This window comes from Stereum hirsutum (assembly GCF_000264905.1).
Source record: "Stereum hirsutum FP-91666 SS1 unplaced genomic scaffold STEHIscaffold_1, whole genome shotgun sequence".
NCBI lineage: Eukaryota > Fungi > Basidiomycota > Agaricomycetes > Russulales > Stereaceae > Stereum > Stereum hirsutum.
In genome coordinates, this window is record NW_006763131.1 from 750,302 (window position 1) to 768,748 (window position 18,447).

Here is an 18,447-nt window from a genome sequence, read left to right on the forward strand (position 1 = left end):
GTGAGAACGTCCCGATTTGATTAAAAACCGGTCCGGAAACCACTGTTCTCATGCGAATAATTTTGTCTGGTGAGGACCTTCATAGTACTCTGCTGTATACTGAAGCTTTATCTCCCGGACGAGTATATATTGGAATAGGTCTAATCGTTGATCTATTTCCCGGGTCTTCTACTCGTTTATCTATATCATGGACCCATTGGGTATCCTGAATACAATTCCTTCTTTCCTTCCTATCAACTCGCCATGTCGAACACTGTATCAGTCGACGGTAGCTCGAGAGATGTTCTCGGCTCGGTGGTCATTGTTGTATGCCAATCCCTAATTTATGGTAAGATAGCAACCTACCTTCACGAGTAGGACGTACTCTTTCTGGAACTGACTGTATCTGCTCGTTGTTTTAGGGGCATTTGTGGTAATTCTTCCAGTGTCGATGTCCCTTCTAATGCAAGCGCGCATTCTCTCTATATTGACTATGTTTCTCGTGTCGACAGCATACTGGAGTGTTTCCCTCATCTTTCTTCTCTCTAAGGTGAAACACGAAGCTGTTGAGGATCGCTCGCGCATTTGGTCGAACATTATGAGCGCAATTGTGACTATCAATGTGCGTTTTCTCTGACCCGTAGTGAACAGGGGCAGCATACTCACTGAGCGCCAGACTTTCATCGCAGATGCTGTCCTTGTCTGGAGAGTTGAAATACTGTGTGCAGATGAGTTGCATTGGTTGATCATAGTAGCTATGTTCTCTCTATTCTTGACTGGGGGTGCGAATTCTTTTCCTGATTCGTCGGAGTGACACTGGCACTTTGCTAACAATATTGCCGTTGTAATATCTCTCTTATCATAGCATCGGTGTGTACCACAATTGCATTACGCATTACTGTGTCCTTTCTTTCGGGAGGAATCACCCTCACGGAAACTCCCACATACCATGCCCTCACTGTCGTCCAGGTCGCGACGGTTGGCATCTCACTGATAACCAATCTGCTTTCTACCTCGGCGGTTGGGATCTATGTATGGTGCGTGTTTCTGATCTTCTTTTGGCGACCCATTTGCCACCATGATAAACTCATGCTGGAGTCATATTTCATCAGGAAGTATCGTCGATTCGTTCGTAATATGTTGAAGCATGACAAGGACACCAAGATGGGACGCGTTCTCGTGTTATTTGCGGAATCTGGCTTGTTGTATTCTCTCTTTGTGGTTTGTTTATCCTTCCTGCGACCACAGTATGCGTCTGAAGTAATATCTGGGTAAATAGACCATGACTTTTGTAGGCCGTTTTCTCAAGGTGACCATCGGGACCGTAGAAGACATCACTGGCAGCGTTCTCGCGCACCTTTCAGTGAGTATTCCCTTTTTCATATAGCGCCTCATTTCGTGAGGTTCTGGCTCATGTTCGTCGTTCTTGCTACGGCCAGGGAATTTATCCGACCGTCATTATAATTGTGGTCAGCTTGCAGGGCACCGTCCACAGCTCACAGTTCACGGTCAATCAGAGTGTCTGTGTTGATTCCGTCCCGTCCGCCGCGGACTTCACACAGCCCCCTACACAGCAGTCAATGCAAGAATCAAAGGTGATGCTCATCAGGGAGCGGGAGATGTGCAGGGCATCTTTCGCCTTCTTCCTGTGCTACTCTCTTTATGAGCTTCGGCGGCTCGAAAACAACTCGCGTATAGTCTATCTGTGTCTTACTTCCTTTCGAGAATAATGATCTTAGTTGTAGCCCCCAAAACAGTATCAGATTCTTCGTCTCATTCGCAGCGTTGTTCCTCTGAAAGTATCACGGTTACAGGACTTGGCTGCAGCATTGATGATACTCACTCGTTGACCACGATCACGGTCCACGTCCGTTCCGACAGAACCTCCATGATCCCGTAGTATTCAGATCCCGCACGACTGATATAACAATACCAGGACTGCCAACATGGCCATAAAGTTAACAGCGGCAGATAACCCGCGTCCGATTATTCCATGATCGGAGAGCAATCAATCACGGTGCGTCTCCAGTGTAGCAACAGGACTAATAAGTAGTGTCTCTCTGCCAGGACAGTCGATATCGAGACTTTGTCCAATCTGCATCTTTGCGATGTAGATCACGATCACGCGGCTAGCAGTGGAATATGATTGCGAGTAGCATGCTGTGACATTGACGACGATGGACTCCCTCCGTAATACTCTTGTTTCAGAGATATCAATCCAATTTCCTAGTGAAGATCATTAAAGTTGCTGTGTAGATCGGCCGAAGATCAACCTGTTCTGGTACTGCCTTGTTAGTATGACATATAAGTATCAGCGTACGTCCATACTTGATGTTTCAGAATTTCTATTCATGCGAGACTCACTTCCTCGATAGTGGGACCCATCGTATCTGTACTCAGATGACCACCAGCACAAAATCTCTCGTTTTCTCGGTAGCTACTGTCGTGGGTGAATCTTTGATTTATGGTGCGTTAGTACTCCGTCCACAATACACTGACCATGAAGTATGATTATTACTGCTCATATGTTTCCATATACTCTCAGGGATATTCGTTCTGATCGTCCCAATTACCAGCGCACTTTTGATGTCCGTCTTACATGCCTGAATTTTATCCTTCCTGTCAGCACTATTAATGTGGAGATACAGCAAACGTGGCTTAGGCACTCGTGCGAATCTCATCCTGATGGCGGCGGTGTGGATTATGTTTGTTCTGGCAACAACAGACTGGGGGATCTCCCTGGCTTTTTTAATAGCCAAGGTCACGGCGGGGGATGCGTCTCATACACGGTTGAATATATGGGCAAATAATATCAATGCGATTGTCCAAATAAATGTGCGCATGCGAACTCAAAATTTCTTTTTGATGTATGGTGTTACGTGTACCGTGCTTATTATGGGCTAGACGGTGATCGCGGATGCCGTCCTTGTGTGGAGAGTAGTAGCGATGAGCAGACACGAGTACTCGAAACTTGTCGCTACGTCGATAGCGTCCTTGGCTCTGACCGCGGGTATGTCCAGCGTTCTAAGAAATTGCTCACGAATATCATGCTTATACTGTGGTTGTGTGTATTGACCTTCAAGCATCGGCTTGCACCACTATTGGGTTGAGGCTTACACTCTCTATCACGCAGGGACCAAAGGATACCCATAGTCCCATAGTACATGCACTTCAGCATGTCCAGATCTCGACATCTGTGATGTCGCTCATGACCAATATCATCTCTACCTCCGTCGTGGCACTCTATGTCTGGTGTGTCTAACTATTTTCTTAGCTCTGGCTAAACTCACATCGAGATTCTGATGTTAGGAAGTATCGACAGATCTTGAGGAGAAGGGTCTTGAGCGATAAGGTTGTCCATGTTGGACGAATCCTGATATTGTTGATCGAGTCGGGACTGCTGTACTCCCTCTACATGGTGATATTTTTCACATCTCAGATGACACAAGAAATTGCCTTGATGGTTAATCTGAGACTGATGTACGTCTATTTTAGATATCGAACATTGCATGCTCTGTGGTTTCCGACGGCATTGTGGGAGATGTCGCCAACAGTATGCTTGCTCATGTCTCTGTATGTACCTTTGTTTATCCTGTCTACTAATTCACACTTATCACTGTGTCTATCTGCTCATATGAAATTCGTAAAATAGGGAGTATATCCAACGATAATTATTATTATTGTCAGTGCTCAAGGAGTGGCCGGAAGCTCAAGGGTGTCCGCCTCAGATCAAGAATCCCAGGCGCCTACCACGAAAGGTATACCCAGCGTACGATTCTCAGTAGAAGATGTGAACCCTACGACAAGCATAGCGACAAGTCGCTGTCAAGCTAATTCTCGATACCGTTCGTCGAATGAGATAATCGGCTCCAGTTCCATGCTGTCTTCAATTGTATGGGTGGACACATAGGGAAGGATTTTCACCTTGTTAGTGTAGTCACTTCACTTATCCTTCGATCTGAATTTGAGTAGTAATGTCGATGCCGTGAATAGTTGAGATATGGGATAGCATGGTTTACTTGCTTTCAGTCGCTTGGAATTACTTACTCTATATGATATCCTTACGGGTGGGGCTGATGCTTACAGCGCAGATTAGCGTAGCTCAAAGGACACAACCTCGATGAGGACAGTGCAGTGCGTCCATCCTACGTGTCGAGTAAGAGAAAAAGGCTGGAGAACTCAGGACGATGTGATCTATTCACCAAAGGACTCCGTCGGCATCGTCCGAGCGGAGTGCGACTGCCGACTGGACAAAGCTGATCAACTCTGCTGATCCCAGTTCTGTTTATTGTCTTCCGTATGTTTCCTCATGCGTGTGCACTTCGTAGTTCGCACTCTCGCAAGATTATTTATGCAAGAGTCAGTGTTAGTATGTACCTACCGTCACTCCCGTTTTTTGTAAGCTCTCCAAGTCATTTCATTGGCGAGGTCCGAGTCCTACTTATGCTAGAGATGCTATCCGCGCAGCCACAATCGTAATTCTTAGCCCTTCACAGAAAACCATCACAACCATCAACACTCCGTCACCAGGTACATTTCGTACATGCTCACCACTCGATAGCAACGATGCCACTGGCGTGGCGTGGTCATTGAAACTCATACTCGAGCGTCTAGTCAGAGTACTGTACCATTTCGATCGGATGCCATGGTCACACGTCACAGACCCCTCATGGCATAAGGTCTGAGTATCGCAATAATTTTCTTTCGCTTTTTCGGATTTTCAAAGTCGTGTCACACGAGAAATCTCATGGCATCCGATCGAAATGGTACAGTAAATGATGTGCAAAATGTACTTGGAGTTTGAGGTATATCCACTAGAGTACCGAAGCAACATCTCGACACGCTACCCTCTCCCTTGATCCGGTCAACGCGGGATATCCCACGTATCAACTTGTGTTCGACTCGAGTTCACACAAGTGTATACTATATAGAGCTGCAATCTCCACGGGTGGAGAATCCCGCTCAGGACGCCGTTTCGCATCAGCATTCTCAACATTCTAAAGGACTTTCACCATGTGTATAAGTATCTCCGCATAGCTGACACGTCCCCGCGATTTTACACGCAGCCGGGTCACCTCGTCCTACTGGTCTCGCTTTCGAGGCTGAGCTCTGATGGTCAAAATATCCATTATTTCTTCCGTAGTGGTCGTCGTCGCCCAATCTCCGGTCTACGGTAAGCATACTAGTAAAACATACTCTCAAACATTTCACTAAGACTTCATCAAGGTATCTTCGCTATGTCGGTCTTAATCGCCAGCGCCCTTTTGGTGTTAGTCCCTCATTACTTCTAAGCATCCTCCGTCAAGTTCTCTTATCACGATATAGTAAGCGTGGCTTGTCTAATCGTACCAATCTCGTCCTGGCGATGTCAATTTGGACGATGTTTGCTCTGTCGACAGCGGATTGGAGTATATCTTTGGCATTGATGATCGCGAGACTAAAGGAGCAAGACGATGCGCGTATCAACGTATGGTTAGACATGACACATGCAATCGTCGAACTCAATGTGCATAATCTCAAATATCGTCCCTTATAATTAATTATCTGACCTCTTGCATTGTTAGAACGTTATTGCCGATGCAGTACTCGTGTGGCGGGTGTGGGTAATAAGCAAGCGCGAATATCCCAGAATTCTCACCTCTTCGGTAGCATCATTGGGTCTGTCTACAGGTACGTGGCCGAGGACATCATCATGGTTTCTACGCGTCTCTTGTGACCCATATATTTATGCTTTAGCATCGGCTTGCACTACCATCGGCTTGAGAGCTATGCTCTCCATTACGCTGGCCGGGGACAATACTGTAGGGAGAAGTCGAATGGTGGAGGCACTTTCGATTATCCAGATTTTGACCTATGCTATATCCTTTGCCACAAATGTCCTGACCACGTCCATCATCGGCCTTTATCTTTGGTACGCACACCGTTGTCTCCGCTTTCTGCCGGATCATGTAACTCACCCTCGCTTCTTCGGCATTTTGATGATCAGGAAATATCGTCGGTTCCTCAGAAAGAAGTTCTTAAGCAACAAGGCCGCCCATGTTGGGCAGATCATGGTTCTGCTGATTGAATCAGGGTTGCTATACTCAATATTCGTAGTAAGACCTCCCCACCCACAGCATATATATATTACGCGCAAGGTACTGTACACTAATGCTCTGGTCCTTTGCAGATATCCTCCAGTATATGCTCTTTATTTCGATTGCAAGTCGGAACCGTCGGAGACATAACGAACAACATACTTGCTCACCTATCTGTACGCAATATTCGACGAAAATTGCACTACAATAATTGCTGAGCCATGCGCATTTTGTCATGACCAGGGCATATACCCCACTATCATCATTATTTTTGTCAGTATCGGAAGCTCAGTCAGCGCCTCAACATATCCTTTTCCTGCAGATATCGAGGCAAGTTCAAGGCACCAGAACCGAACCTCGACGGACCACCCAGTATCCATCAGACAACTGGACAGCAATCTCGGCGTCTCTGTCACGGCAGAAATCAGTCAAGCAGATTTTCATCCGAGTTCATCGGATGGAGGGATAGGCTCTGTCACGATGTTGTCCTCTGTCGTAGGGTGAGACGGATAGGAGAAGTATATGACAATAGTATTTTTTTGAAACCCGACATAGAGAGAAGGGGTCATGCTCGAGAGTGTTCGGACGATGTCATCAATAAAAGGAGTACATAGCAAGTTCGTAAGTTGAGAGGGAGAGAAGGCATACGGCATATGTTCCATAGTAGGTTGTGCAATGTTGACATAGAAATTGAACAGAAAAAATGAACCAAGTCATAGAAGGGTCAACGAGAACGCGGTGAAACGGACTTCACTCATCCATTTTGTGTCTTCCGTGAAAAGGGAACCATCTGAACGCGGTCATCGCACGTGTATTAAAAAAGTAATGGACTCCTTCAAGAAGCGCCGATTCCGCGACGTGATGACTGAAATGACGGTGCATTATGTTCGAAAGACTTGCGTCATTAGCTCTGTGAATTCAATAATAGAGAGGCGAGCACTCACGCATCGACGACGTGTGCGCAGACCTCCTCTCGCGTAAACCAATTCGTGAAGGACCGATGTCGCGTAAGATGCGCAATACAGAGTTCGCATCCCCAGTCCCTCCCCTTGTCTCGATGGTACCGCACCGATGTTTCTCTATCCAAGAGTTTGGCCTGGAATTCTTCGGAAGTATTGAGGAGTTGGAAGTTCGGGATATTCGATTGAGGTGTCGCATGTGCTCTCGAAGGAGAGGGCTGTTCATCGTTATTCGAAGGCAGTGCCATACTGTGTTGGCGCCAGGTGTGCTCAATCTTAAAAAAGTTGCATGTTGAACCATTAGCACGAAGTGCAAGAAGATAGAGTTACACTGGACTTACGCATTCTCTCCATGACATAGTGTCTCGCCCCTGTGGTTTTCTGAATCGGCCGCGTGAATTAGGCAGCAATGGGCAATCCATGCAAACAAATCGAGCGTCGACACGATCCATTGCAGCCACCGTAACGGACAAGGGGGAGCACTGAGGATCCTGTAGCCAAGCCAAGCGAAGTGCCACTTCACAGCCAACACGATCTATCGATAGCTCGGGGGTCGGACGTGGAATAATTTGATCGACATCACCATCATAGGAGAATATCATACCATCTCGACACCTATGAGTAATAATCGCAGAGCCAAGGAGGGGATAGTGAGAGCTCCGACAATCCGGGCCACGGCAGCGAAAAACAACTGGAGCCAGTTGAGAACGCAAGAGGCCCTCATGTGAGTGCCCCCCGAAGGGCATCTGATCCGAGTATTCTGAGGGAATCGAAGAAATAATGATACGTTCCCACACCGCTACCCAATGTTTAGGAAGCCATTGTTGCTCTGTCTCCTCATGATCGTAGAAGCGTTCGGAAAGGATGGCACGCATCCTTTGCTGCATAGTCGAGTCGGAGCTATCGTCATCTGCAAGAATAAGCGACTGAAGCGCGGGGAGCTGCTCTAGGATGTCACGATGGTCCGGAAGGTAGAGATGCCAAGAGTGATTGCGACTTCGGTCGGTGAGGGGCTTGGTAATAGCTTCATCTAGATTGTCTGCCAGAGGACCACGGTAACCTGTAGGTTCTGGGAATCCAGGAATATCGAGCCATTCGATGAGGTCTACACAGACCTCTTCAAGGAGGCGGAGGCGATCTATAAATCGTCCCACACGCTCTATCCGTAGCCTTTCAGCCTTATGCTGGGCGAGAAGAGGCTCAATAATAGCCTTGACTCGTTCCCAAACTATCAACCCATCATCACCGGTAAGCACTTAGACGTCTCCATTATGCAGTTGATACTGACCTCGCTCAGTTAATGGTTTTTCGTTACGGACTTCTTTATGAGTATTGATCTTCTTAAAGTCTGCTTCGGTATATCCCATTTCGAGGCATCGGGCCTTAATTCTGCGAAGCGGAAGGTGAGTGAAGTAGTGAAGAAGTATGGCGATGGTCAGGCAGTCGAAAAAGATCTTACTGAGCTTGACGGTCTATTTTGTTGGCTTCGCGTTTCTCAGAACGAGCGGCTTTGACGGATTGAAACCAATGTTCGTATAGTTCATCGTCCTATAGATAGTAGTGTCGCAATCCAGGTCAGAATGTCAAGCGAGCGCGGACTCTAAACAAGATATTAACCCACAGGCTCTTTCTCTTCCAACCTCTTGGTTTCGGCCATTATGAATTCCTGCAATACGTTCTGCACATGCGCCGGGTCGCTGACAGCAGCGATAATTTGTTCGACCTTGTATTTGGCAGCCTCGACTTGACGCTTCCAAAAAAGGTCTGCATCCTTATTGTGTCTGAGTTCCACTATGCGCTCTATGAAAAGGTGGGAATTGAGTAAGACGTGCCTGATGGAACAATATATTGAACATCACAGACTCGGTATAGCGGGAATGCAACTAAGCAGGATCGGATCGAGACCTGTCAGAATCCGAAGTGCATCATCGCTGGTGAGTACTTCATCGGCCGCTGAGGGACACAGCGACGCTCGATGACACATCCTGAGCGACGAAACAAAATCGAGAGCAATGAAACCCGTATTATTGGCAGTTTTGTCGCAGAACTAGATTCGGAACGTGCACACCGCAGGTCAGAACACATTGGAAAGCGTAGAGAATGATAACATACATCGCACTTGTTGTGGTCAAAGAGGAAGTATGTCCATGCAGGTGCTGAAACATCGCGCGGAAAAGGTGGCGCACCGATATTCTCGTAGGCCACATCCCAGTCCAAGGCGGTGGAATGCGATAATAATATTGCCCTGAACTGCTTGGAGGTGCGCGCAAGCTGAAGAAGATCGATAGGCTGCAAATGGTGAACGACTTCAAGGAAGATCTCTTTAGGGATGTGATTGAATGGACGCGGAGGCCCGGTCGACCGCCGCGGTGGCGGAGTCGTAGCTGTGCCATCCCGTTTCCTCTTCCTGGTGGTCACCGCTGGTCGTTCGTGTGAGTTGGAGTGACACTGTGACCCGGGATCAGTTAGGGGAGCCTGGAGCGGACTCGAGCTGCCCTCGGAATCCTGGATAGCATCATCTCGATCCGTAAATTGTGGAAGTGGAGCTGTCATGATCACCAATGGAAGATACAGAGAGTGGAGAAAGAAAATGAGTTGTCAAAACGTAGGCGATGGACTGATTACGACTTGTGAAAGGCGCCGCACTCAGCTCTATATATACTGTTTTCATTTTACCTTTTTCGGTGACAAAAGGTATGCGGACAATGTCATGGCGATGATAGTATATCCTATCAGGCATAAGCGGCAGCACATATTATATGGGGAACAAAGAACTTGCTTACTTTGGCCGGAATAATCAAAGGGACTATACAACAAGCGAGGCGCATGGGCCGTACGGACACAATAGTGCTTCTCTGCTATCAGCACTCATCACAGGCGACGTGGACAGTGACAGGCAACAACGATAAGATTCTTTCGGCAGTAACCGCAAAGCATCAAGGTTACTGTAGCTGAAAACAAACAAACAAAGCCACAGTGCAGTCGAAACAGGAGCACTACACATTGGGAGGTAGATACAACATAGGAAGAGGACAGGAACGATGCTGTGCTAGAGATAACGATCACAAAGGAAGCCAGGGCAGGAGAGGAAGGTCCTAGGTTGCTGTGTAGACAAAGGACAAAGAAGCCAAAACGAGATCAGTAGTTCCAAACGACAGGGACAGGCTTCGATCTGGCACGCCGCCGTGTGTCGCTGCCAATCCCAGAAGTGGCTCCGGAAGTCTCCACCTCGGAGGATTTAATATGTCCAGTTTCGTTCTTCAGTTTGCTCTTCGAGCGAGTCACTCGGGCCACAGACTGGGAATCGGACGAGGGTTGCGAGTCAGCCACTTGAGATTGTTCGGACCTTTCCGCAACTTTCATATTGTCCTCCGGAGGCGCGACGGTGACACCTATTGGTGAAAGTGAAGCAAGTGACGGTCGCATGAGGAGCAACAAGCACTGACCTGATTTTGCATAAATCCTTTCGTAAGTTCCGGGCAGCCAGCGTTTGGTATACTCCATTGCAACCTTCCGGACTTCGCGCCTTGCCTGCTCTCTAGTCCAGTAATCAGGGGCTTGTTTGATGAGGTCTTCGGCGTTATGCATGATGGTAACCGGGTAATAGTCTCCAGCGAAAAATATGGTGGCTGATAATTCCATCCCGAGTATCAGCATGGTCGATGGCAGAAGGATAGGACACATCATACCTGGACGCCATAGCCCAAGATCGGTCAGCATGTGCCACAACTCTTCGCACGGAAACTCGGATAGCGATTGGGCAATGGAATTCAGTGGAGGGCGCTCAGCAGTGCATTTATGGGCGTCGGAGGCGTGTTCGAAATTGATGAGATATCCTTTATTATCTTTATATACGATATGACGTCGGGAAGGACAACCATGGTCGACGCCTAGCTCGTGGACAGCCCAGAAGGCATCAATGACTTCCTCCCTAAACAAGAATTAGATTCGCACGATGAGATTAGTGGGTGACGGGGAATACTGAATGAGATGAATAAGACGCACTTTGCTTCTGGTGGAAGATCGTCGAAATATTCTGGACGAGGCTCCCCACAGTACTCTAGTACAAGGCAACCCATGTCGTGCTCCTCGAAGTAGCCGTAACAGATCGGTACTCTCGTTCCTTGTACACTGAACAGTTTGCGATAGATCTGAGCTTCGTGACGAAGTTTTAGGACAGCAGGGCCGTAAGCAACCTTGTAGACGACATCACCGTCGCAATCGGAGGGGGGGTTACGAGCAACAGCGCGATAAACGTCGACGTGATTTGTTGTATGGATCAGTTTGGATTGCTCGAGATGGAGACTATCACAAGGGTAATGGTCGTATTCGACAACCCTTATACGTGTACTAGTAGTCGGGTCCACACTGGAAGGGATCTCGAGAAATTCGAGGGCAGCGGGTTCTGAGTTGGGATCTACACTTGAAGGAATCTCGAGAAATTTACTGTCCATAGTGGGCAAGGTCGTAGTTGAGCTTGAACGTTGGATGTTGACGTTGAGTTTTGAAAGGTGACGGTCGAGCTGAGACACGTCCAGGAAAGAATTTACGAATCGTGTTGAAGTGGCGTAAACAATGTCCGCTGATGTTTCTCACAATTGGGCCACAGTAGCTGGCTCTGTTTCCTCTCTTCGACCGCCATGTCTACTTCGAGCATCAGAGCTCTAGAATTCTATAGCGGCATTGGTCTGTCCACATTTTTGGTTCGTATTGTCAAGAAATTATTTCTAATTGATGGATTCTTTATAACTTTAAACCTACAGGTGGTCTCCATCTTGCTCTCGAGCGCAGCTCTGTCTCAGGAGAAGTCGTCCAGGCCTTTGATTGGGATCAATTAGCCTGCTCAGTCTACAATTCCAACCATGAACCTAAACTAGCACGAAAGGTTCATTCTCTCTTTCACATCACCGCATGTCTCGCTCCTTCCTCAGGCCTGATCATAACATGGATCTGAAAGTAGGTCGACATCGCCACCCTCACGCCCGATATTTTGGCCGCGTATGCTGCCGACCTCTGGCTCCTTTCACCATCATGCCAACCATACACTGTGCTTAATCCACAAGCGAAGGGAGCAGATGATCCGAGGGCGGAGTCGTTCCTCTGGATCGTGAGGACTCTGTTGCCGGGGTTGAAGGAGAAGGGGCGTGAGCCTGGCTGGGTATTAATTGAGAATGTCGCTGGCTTCGAGGTACGTTTTCATCTACTCATCTTTATGTCTACCTTGTCTGGTATTTATGGCCGTCATCTCGTGTAGACATCGAGCACGCGGCAGATATTGATAGAAGTTATGAAAAGCCTCGGGTACCACACCATCGAGCTATTGCTCACGCCACTTCAGTTTGGGATACCGAACTCAAGGCTGAGGTATTATATGCTGGCCAGGAAGACGCCATTTAACATTCCTCTTCCTCCATCTTCCCGCCCCTCAGATCCGACCTCGAATGAATGCGCCCTACCACCCGAAGACCGAGTGTGGCGTCATATCCCGGGTCGAGGTTATGACTGGGTCGATCCTCGGAACGGTCTCGATGTTGAGAGTGTGGAGAATAATGTAGATGAGATCAGACGATATCTCGATAGGTCCAAAGAGAGTAGGTGGAAGAAGGTTGTTGGTGAAGACGGGAAGGAAAGGTGGATGCATCCACATATGGTTTCGGACAGGGTATTGGGGAAGTGGGGGAGGTTATTTGACGTCGTGTTGCCTGAGGCGAGGAGGACATGCTGTTTCACGAGAGGTGAGTGTTCCGTTCTCCTGTTGTCTCGCTATTGTCGGTTCACTCTAGTCCTCATGGCGGCTAAGATTGGTTTACGAGTGGCTATTCCGCCTGGTTTTGTGGTGCGATCCTCACTACAGCCGCGCCTCATGGTCCTCAAGATTAGCCGTATGACCTGCTCAAAAGCTCATTCGTCTGACGTCGAGGTTTCGTGGCCTATGGCGCTCCTGCTGGTTCCTTGCTCTGATATTCGAGAACTCCTAACTGTGCGCTCGGCGAGTTCAGTCTCTCCACCACGCACTTCAATTGGCAGAGTCTTGACGATATTTGGTCGACCCATACAACCCATGACCCTGTGCTAATTTGATGTTTGGCATTCAGGTTACACGCAGCTCGTGGAACGCGCAGGGTCCATCCTGCAAGAAAATGAAAGCCTCGACGTGAGCCTCACAATCCTTTTTTCATTTCTCTATTTGCACCCACTTCTCTCGGCCGGATCACCCTAATATATCATAACAGACCACAGCGACGTTCGATATATTCCTGAAGGATCAGCGGCAAGATGACGCGTACGGTGGAAACGACGGCGCCGACGTACGTGTCGGCGAACGGTCCAATGGGGTTGAGGTCCTCAATCCGCTTCAGTTACGATATTTTTCTCCCTCCGAATTGCTCCGACTGTTCTGCTTCGAGCGTGTGGCCAATGACACGGAGGAGAAGACAGAAGAGGAGAAAGGATTCGTATGGCCCGAGGGTATTTCTACGAAGAGTAAATACAGGCTTATAGGCAACTCCGTCAACGTCCTCGTAGTGTCTCGTCTTATAGACTTTTTGTTTGCATGAGCGAACGTGCGAAGTGGGTGTGGCAAGTGACGTGGATAGGTTGTGGCACCAATCCGCAAAAATTCCCGATCGCGTACACGGTCGTGGGAGACGCTCGGCGGGAGCCGGTGCCCGTGGGGTATAAGAGTCGGGCAGTGGGCGAGCGCGTCTTGAGCGAACGACCATCATCTCTCCCGAACGCCCTTCTTGCTTTAGAATCAGCGCATCACCTGTCGCCCACGATTTCTTTCCCTCTCCCCGCCAATTCCTCAGCCGATATCTTCTGTAGAGACAGAAGATTCATGCTTCGACCCCCAGTCAATATTCCAGAGTTACAGCGTTTTTTGCATCCCAACATATCTTCCAGTCTTGTATGATTTGATACATCTGCTGTGGAGGCCAGCCATCTGATGATAATCGTTTTGTTGCTGTAGCGTTAAACTTCGCCCAGCATGGCCGCAGGAATCGTTAACATTCGTCGTGACGTCGATGACAAGTTTTACCGCTACCGGTGTGCCCACATTCCTTCTTTCCCGCTCGCTGAACCTCAGCCTCGTTTCAAATCATTCTGACCCTGTTATTTTATTTCTTCTAAACGCTATGACATCCCCACAGCATGCCCCTCCTCACGACCAAAATCGAGGGTAAAGGCAACGGCATCAAAACTGTCATCCCCAACATGTCCGACGTCGCCCGCGCTCTCTCACGCCCTCCGACCTACCCTACCAAATTCTTCGGCTCCGAACTCGGCGCGCAGACCTCCATTGACGAGAAGAATGACCGGTACATCGTCAACGGCGCCCACGACGCGACCCGCCTTCGCGAGCTCCTCGACGGTTTCATCGAGAAGTTCGTCCTCTGTGGGTCGTGCAAGAATCCCGAGACGGACCTCATCTTGACGAAGAATGAGATGATCATCAGGGATTGCAAGGCTTGTGGGGAGAGGACGGGGGTGGATATGAGGCATAAGCTCACCACGTATATTCTCAAGAACCCGCCCAAGAAGGCGTCGAAGGGGAAGAAGAGCGCCGGTGGACATGCTGAGGCGCCCTCGACTGGGGGTCCGCTACCAGAGACTAATGGTGGAGGAGAGGAGAACGGAGCGGCAGGGGGCGACGAGGCGGGGAGCGACGATGAGTTGACGAGGAGGATCAAGGCGGAGGCGGCGGAGCTGAGCACCAAGACGAAGTTGGCTGAGGAGGACTGGTCGGCGGATACGTCACCCGAGGCCGTCAAGGCTCGTATGAGCGCCATGCAGGGGGCTATGGCTGGGATCTCCATCAGCGCCGCTGGTGGCGATGATGACGGCAGCGACGAGGATTATGATAGCCCGTATTCTCAGCTCGGTCGCTGGGCAGAGGAGACTGAGGATCCGACCCCGGTTGAGGTCTTCAAGAAGGCTCAGGACTTGGGCATCGAGAAGAAGCACAAAACCGTGCAGGTTCTTGCTCAGGCTCTCTTCACTGAGGATATCCTTGTCCAGATCCCGAAGTACAATCCTCTCTTCCTCAAGGTTCGTTCACTTCTCTTTTCATCGGCGTTATCAGGCCACTGATGCGTCGTTCCTCTAGATGATCACCTCGGAGAAGCACCAGAAGGCCCTCCTTGGAGGTGTTGAGCGTCTTGCGGGTGTCACTTACCCTGACCTCGTCCCCCTCATTCCCAAAATCTTGATGGCCTTCTACCAGGTCGATGTTCTCGAGGAGGAAGTGATCAAGCAGTGGGGTACCCATGTCAGTAAGAAGTATGTGGACAAGGATACGAGCAAGAGGGTCAGGAAAGCGAGCGAGCCGTTCCTGAAGGTTCGTACTTCCCCCCATCACTTTCATTATACGAAAGAGCTGACATGGGTGAATATTTCAATCCTCAGTGGCTTGATGAGGCGGAGGAGTCTGAGGAAGAGTCTGATGACGAGTAGAGAGCTTGTGTCGGCCGTTTATCCTCTTTGTTTTCGCATATGGACTGGTTGCTTTACCGTCGTGAAAAGTTATGCTCCTGCTTCGTCTCTCGCGTTCATGTATGTTCCATGCCTTCGAGACTGCTCTGCTTCGAGATGGCATGCTCGTGAATGTCACGTCTTCTATGTGCAAGTCCATTGATCCTGGGCGTCGTATACGTAGCTGTCCGTTATGTTGCCTCGAATGAACATTTGCTGCTGTTCTTCTGACCAATGTTATGAATGTCACTCGGGCGGACAGGGATGGTGCCACCCGTGCTCGCCACCCCTTGCTGTTCAGTACGTAGATCGAGAGAACATGAGACTGCCCCTCCTGTTAGCCGCATCCTGGTCCTGTGGACACAACGTAACACTCTCGGGCTTCACAGAGATATATAGCCGGCAGGCAATCATGCTCTCTGTCTACATACACGTCTGTTTAAATCCGCGCTTGTACAGCACTCCCAGGCTGTCTTTCCCCACATTTATCCTTGGACTTCCCACGTCAGGCCTTGTTGCAGGCTATTATAGAATCTGTCCTACCTATCCATCAAACGACTCGGACACGTTCGACGTACACCACTGTAAGGCTATCTGAAGGATAAGACTCCCTCGAATTCTCAGAGTATCTCTGAACTATGCCTGAGAGAGTGTTCATCATCGGGGCGGGATGTACGGCGTTCATCAAGGTCTGTTTTACCACCGACTCCTATCTTGGTGTAATGGATGATACTGACAACGTTTTACTTCTGGATGGTATTCCCCTGTGCGCTATAGCCGAGAGGTTTGAGGTCGACGAACGACGTATGTATCAGTCTTTCCCTCTCCAGCTCAAATAGGGGTTCTGAGGTGCACGGTTCGCGTATAGATGGGCTTGGAGGCAGCGACGAAGGCCTTGCTTGACGCAGGTGTGTGACCGTCGCTTGTCTTCAGCTGAAGAGTGTATTAATTAAATATGGATTTTTGTAGGAATTACCTACGAGGACGTTGAACATGCCTACGTCGGGTACTGTTACGGCGATTCGACGACCGGACAAGTATGCTTCTTATACTTGGTGAAATAACAGTGCCATCATACTCATTCGAACAACATTCTTATCCAGGCCGCCCTATACAACCTCGGCCTAACCGGAATCCCCATAACCAACGTCAACAACAACTGCTCGACTGGCTCAACCGCTCTCTACAACGCAGCCAACCTCATCCGGGGATCCCTCGCTCAATGCACCCTAGCGCTCGGCTTCGAGCGCATGGCGCGTGGGTCGCTTGGGAGTAACTGGAAGGACAGGGAGAGCCCGACTATGCCTCTGAATAAAGCGAGTGAAAGGGCGGAGGAGGTGTGGGGTGTTAATCATGGCCCCGGGGCGCCGAGGATGTTTGGGAACGGGGCGAGGGAGTATTTTGAGAGGTTTGGTGGGGATGAGAGGGTTTTGGCGAAGATTGGTGCGTTGACGTTCATATTTACGAGTTTGCTAGCAAGCCATTAGATGGCGCTGACTTTTTGTGCCGTAGCGTCCAAGAACCATAAGCATTCGGTGAAGAATCCCTATTCGCAATTCAGGGATGGATGGACGGAGGAACAAGTCCTCGCTGCGCCGAAGATCACCAAGGAGCTCACGAAGTATATGTGCAGTCCCACTTCCGTGCGTCTCTTCTTACCACGCACATGGTTTTCTCGTTGCTGATCTGGAGTTTGACTACTCGCCACCGCCACACAGGACGGCGCCGCATGCTGCATCGTCGCCTCCGAAACCTTCGTCCATGCGCACAATCTCGAGAACCAAGCCATCGAGATCGTAGCCCAGGCACTGACCACGGACTCGCCTGAAGCCTTCGAAGGAAGGAGTGCGATGGATGTCGTGGGATACGCCATGTCGAAAAGGTGCGCGGATAAGGTGTTCAAGGATGCGGGCTTTGCGGAAGGGCAGGGCAGGGATCAAGTAGGTGTGGTGGAGCTGCATGACTGTTTTGCGGCGAATGAGGTTTGTGGATAACCGGGACGTTGATGTTGGAGAGAAAACTGATGGGTATGGTGTTTTTAAATTCTAGCTCATAACTTATCCGGCGTTGGGGCTCTGCCCGCTCGACGGTGCCGTCAAGCTCGTCGAGGCCGGCGATAATACTGTATGTCTTGCTTCAGCTATTCCGCTACTATAGAGACCTGTTGATGTTTCTTTGCCATTTCATCACACAGTACGGCGGCAAGTACGTCGTGAACCCAAGCGGAGGCCTTGAAGCGAAGGGTCACCCATTGGGGGCAACCGGACTCGGCATGCATTTCTACATCTCCAGTATGTCTTCCAACTATACCTTGACCACCTCTATATTAACCAGCCTTCATTCTTCTAGTGCAACTCCGTAACTGTGTGTATCCTTGCCTCTCGTCCTTGCCCTGACATGATGAACAATTCTGATGATGTGAGGCAATAGGGGCCGGTCCGATGCAAGCACCAGGCTTGTTCGACGTTTCTGACAAACGAGGAAAATATGGTCTGGTACATAACGTCGGACTTGGTGGAGCCGTCGTCGTTAGTCTCTTGAGAAGGCCAGAGTTCTTCGAGGAAGGTGGACAGGATGGGAGAGATCGGTAAGTGCTTCATTTCCTTTATTTTCTGCTCTTCGCGAGCCGTGGGTTTGCAATAAGTAACTGACGCGAAGCATCTTTCACTGGAATGATAGGGTGGGATACAATCATGCGCAGGAGTGTAGGCCGATTACGAGGAAGGATGTGGATAAGGTCAAGGCGCAGGCTTCAAGTGAGCATGTGTTGGAGTTTGCGAAGCTGTGATCTGGGCCTCCGGTCTTGATATGTATGAGTACTTCAGTCGTGGGTTCGTGTACGAATAAGTGGTATATGTTTTGCTCTTGTTCTGCAATGCTATAAATTTCTTCTCTCAGAGGGAAGCTTTCCAAGAAGACGAGTCTCACGTTAAGATTCGTAGATGTATATACAATAAAAG

General features: G+C 49.2%; 6 protein-coding genes across 6 annotated transcripts; 4 read left to right on the forward strand and 2 right to left on the reverse strand.

Annotated features, from left to right (window-relative positions):
* The first annotated feature begins 506 nt into the window (after positions 1-506).
* Positions 507-1,719, forward strand: STEHIDRAFT_117024 (uncharacterized protein). Its single transcript, XM_007298479.1, has 6 exons — positions 507-601; positions 656-761; positions 845-1,016; positions 1,092-1,200; positions 1,259-1,342; positions 1,419-1,719. The coding sequence occupies exons 1-6, from the start codon at positions 578-580 to the stop codon at positions 1,707-1,709; spliced, it is 786 nt and encodes a 261-aa protein (XP_007298541.1). The 5' UTR covers positions 507-577; the 3' UTR covers positions 1,710-1,719.
* A 5,277-nt stretch (positions 1,720-6,996) lies between these two features.
* STEHIDRAFT_151278 (uncharacterized protein) lies at positions 6,997-9,568 on the reverse strand (the record flags this gene model as incomplete). Its single annotated transcript, XM_007298480.1, has 7 exons — positions 6,997-7,290; positions 7,819-8,243; positions 8,304-8,404; positions 8,475-8,563; positions 8,637-8,815; positions 8,879-9,062; positions 9,128-9,568. The coding sequence occupies 7 exons, from the start codon at positions 9,566-9,568 to the stop codon at positions 6,997-6,999; spliced, it is 1,713 nt and encodes a 570-aa protein (XP_007298542.1).
* Positions 9,569-10,153: 585 nt separating this feature from the next.
* On the reverse strand, positions 10,154-11,469 carry STEHIDRAFT_151279 (uncharacterized protein; the record flags this gene model as incomplete). Its single annotated transcript, XM_007298481.1, has 4 exons — positions 10,154-10,407; positions 10,462-10,644; positions 10,705-10,946; positions 11,021-11,469. The coding sequence occupies 4 exons, from the start codon at positions 11,467-11,469 to the stop codon at positions 10,154-10,156; spliced, it is 1,128 nt and encodes a 375-aa protein (XP_007298543.1).
* Positions 11,470-11,655: 186 nt separating this feature from the next.
* STEHIDRAFT_151280 (S-adenosyl-L-methionine-dependent methyltransferase) lies at positions 11,656-13,572 on the forward strand (the record flags this gene model as incomplete). Its single annotated transcript, XM_007298482.1, has 7 exons — positions 11,656-11,701; positions 11,779-11,900; positions 11,976-12,203; positions 12,270-12,750; positions 12,799-12,897; positions 13,111-13,169; positions 13,249-13,572. 7 exons carry the CDS (start codon positions 11,656-11,658, stop codon positions 13,570-13,572), a joined length of 1,359 nt encoding a protein of 452 aa, XP_007298544.1.
* A 431-nt stretch (positions 13,573-14,003) lies between these two features.
* STEHIDRAFT_46206 (uncharacterized protein) lies at positions 14,004-15,469 on the forward strand (the record flags this gene model as incomplete). Its single annotated transcript, XM_007297911.1, has 4 exons — positions 14,004-14,062; positions 14,167-15,064; positions 15,123-15,353; positions 15,422-15,469. The coding sequence occupies 4 exons, from the start codon at positions 14,004-14,006 to the stop codon at positions 15,467-15,469; spliced, it is 1,236 nt and encodes a 411-aa protein (XP_007297973.1).
* Positions 15,470-15,901: 432 nt separating this feature from the next.
* On the forward strand, positions 15,902-18,397 carry STEHIDRAFT_88619 (thiolase-like protein). The gene is made up of 12 exons (XM_007298168.1): positions 15,902-16,176; positions 16,265-16,291; positions 16,356-16,395; positions 16,457-16,524; positions 16,591-16,930; positions 17,000-17,130; positions 17,206-17,469; positions 17,537-17,611; positions 17,682-17,778; positions 17,837-17,851; positions 17,918-18,074; positions 18,167-18,397. The coding sequence occupies exons 1-12, from the start codon at positions 16,126-16,128 to the stop codon at positions 18,273-18,275; spliced, it is 1,374 nt and encodes a 457-aa protein (XP_007298230.1). The 5' UTR covers positions 15,902-16,125; the 3' UTR covers positions 18,276-18,397.
* Positions 18,398-18,447: the final 50 nt, after the last annotated feature.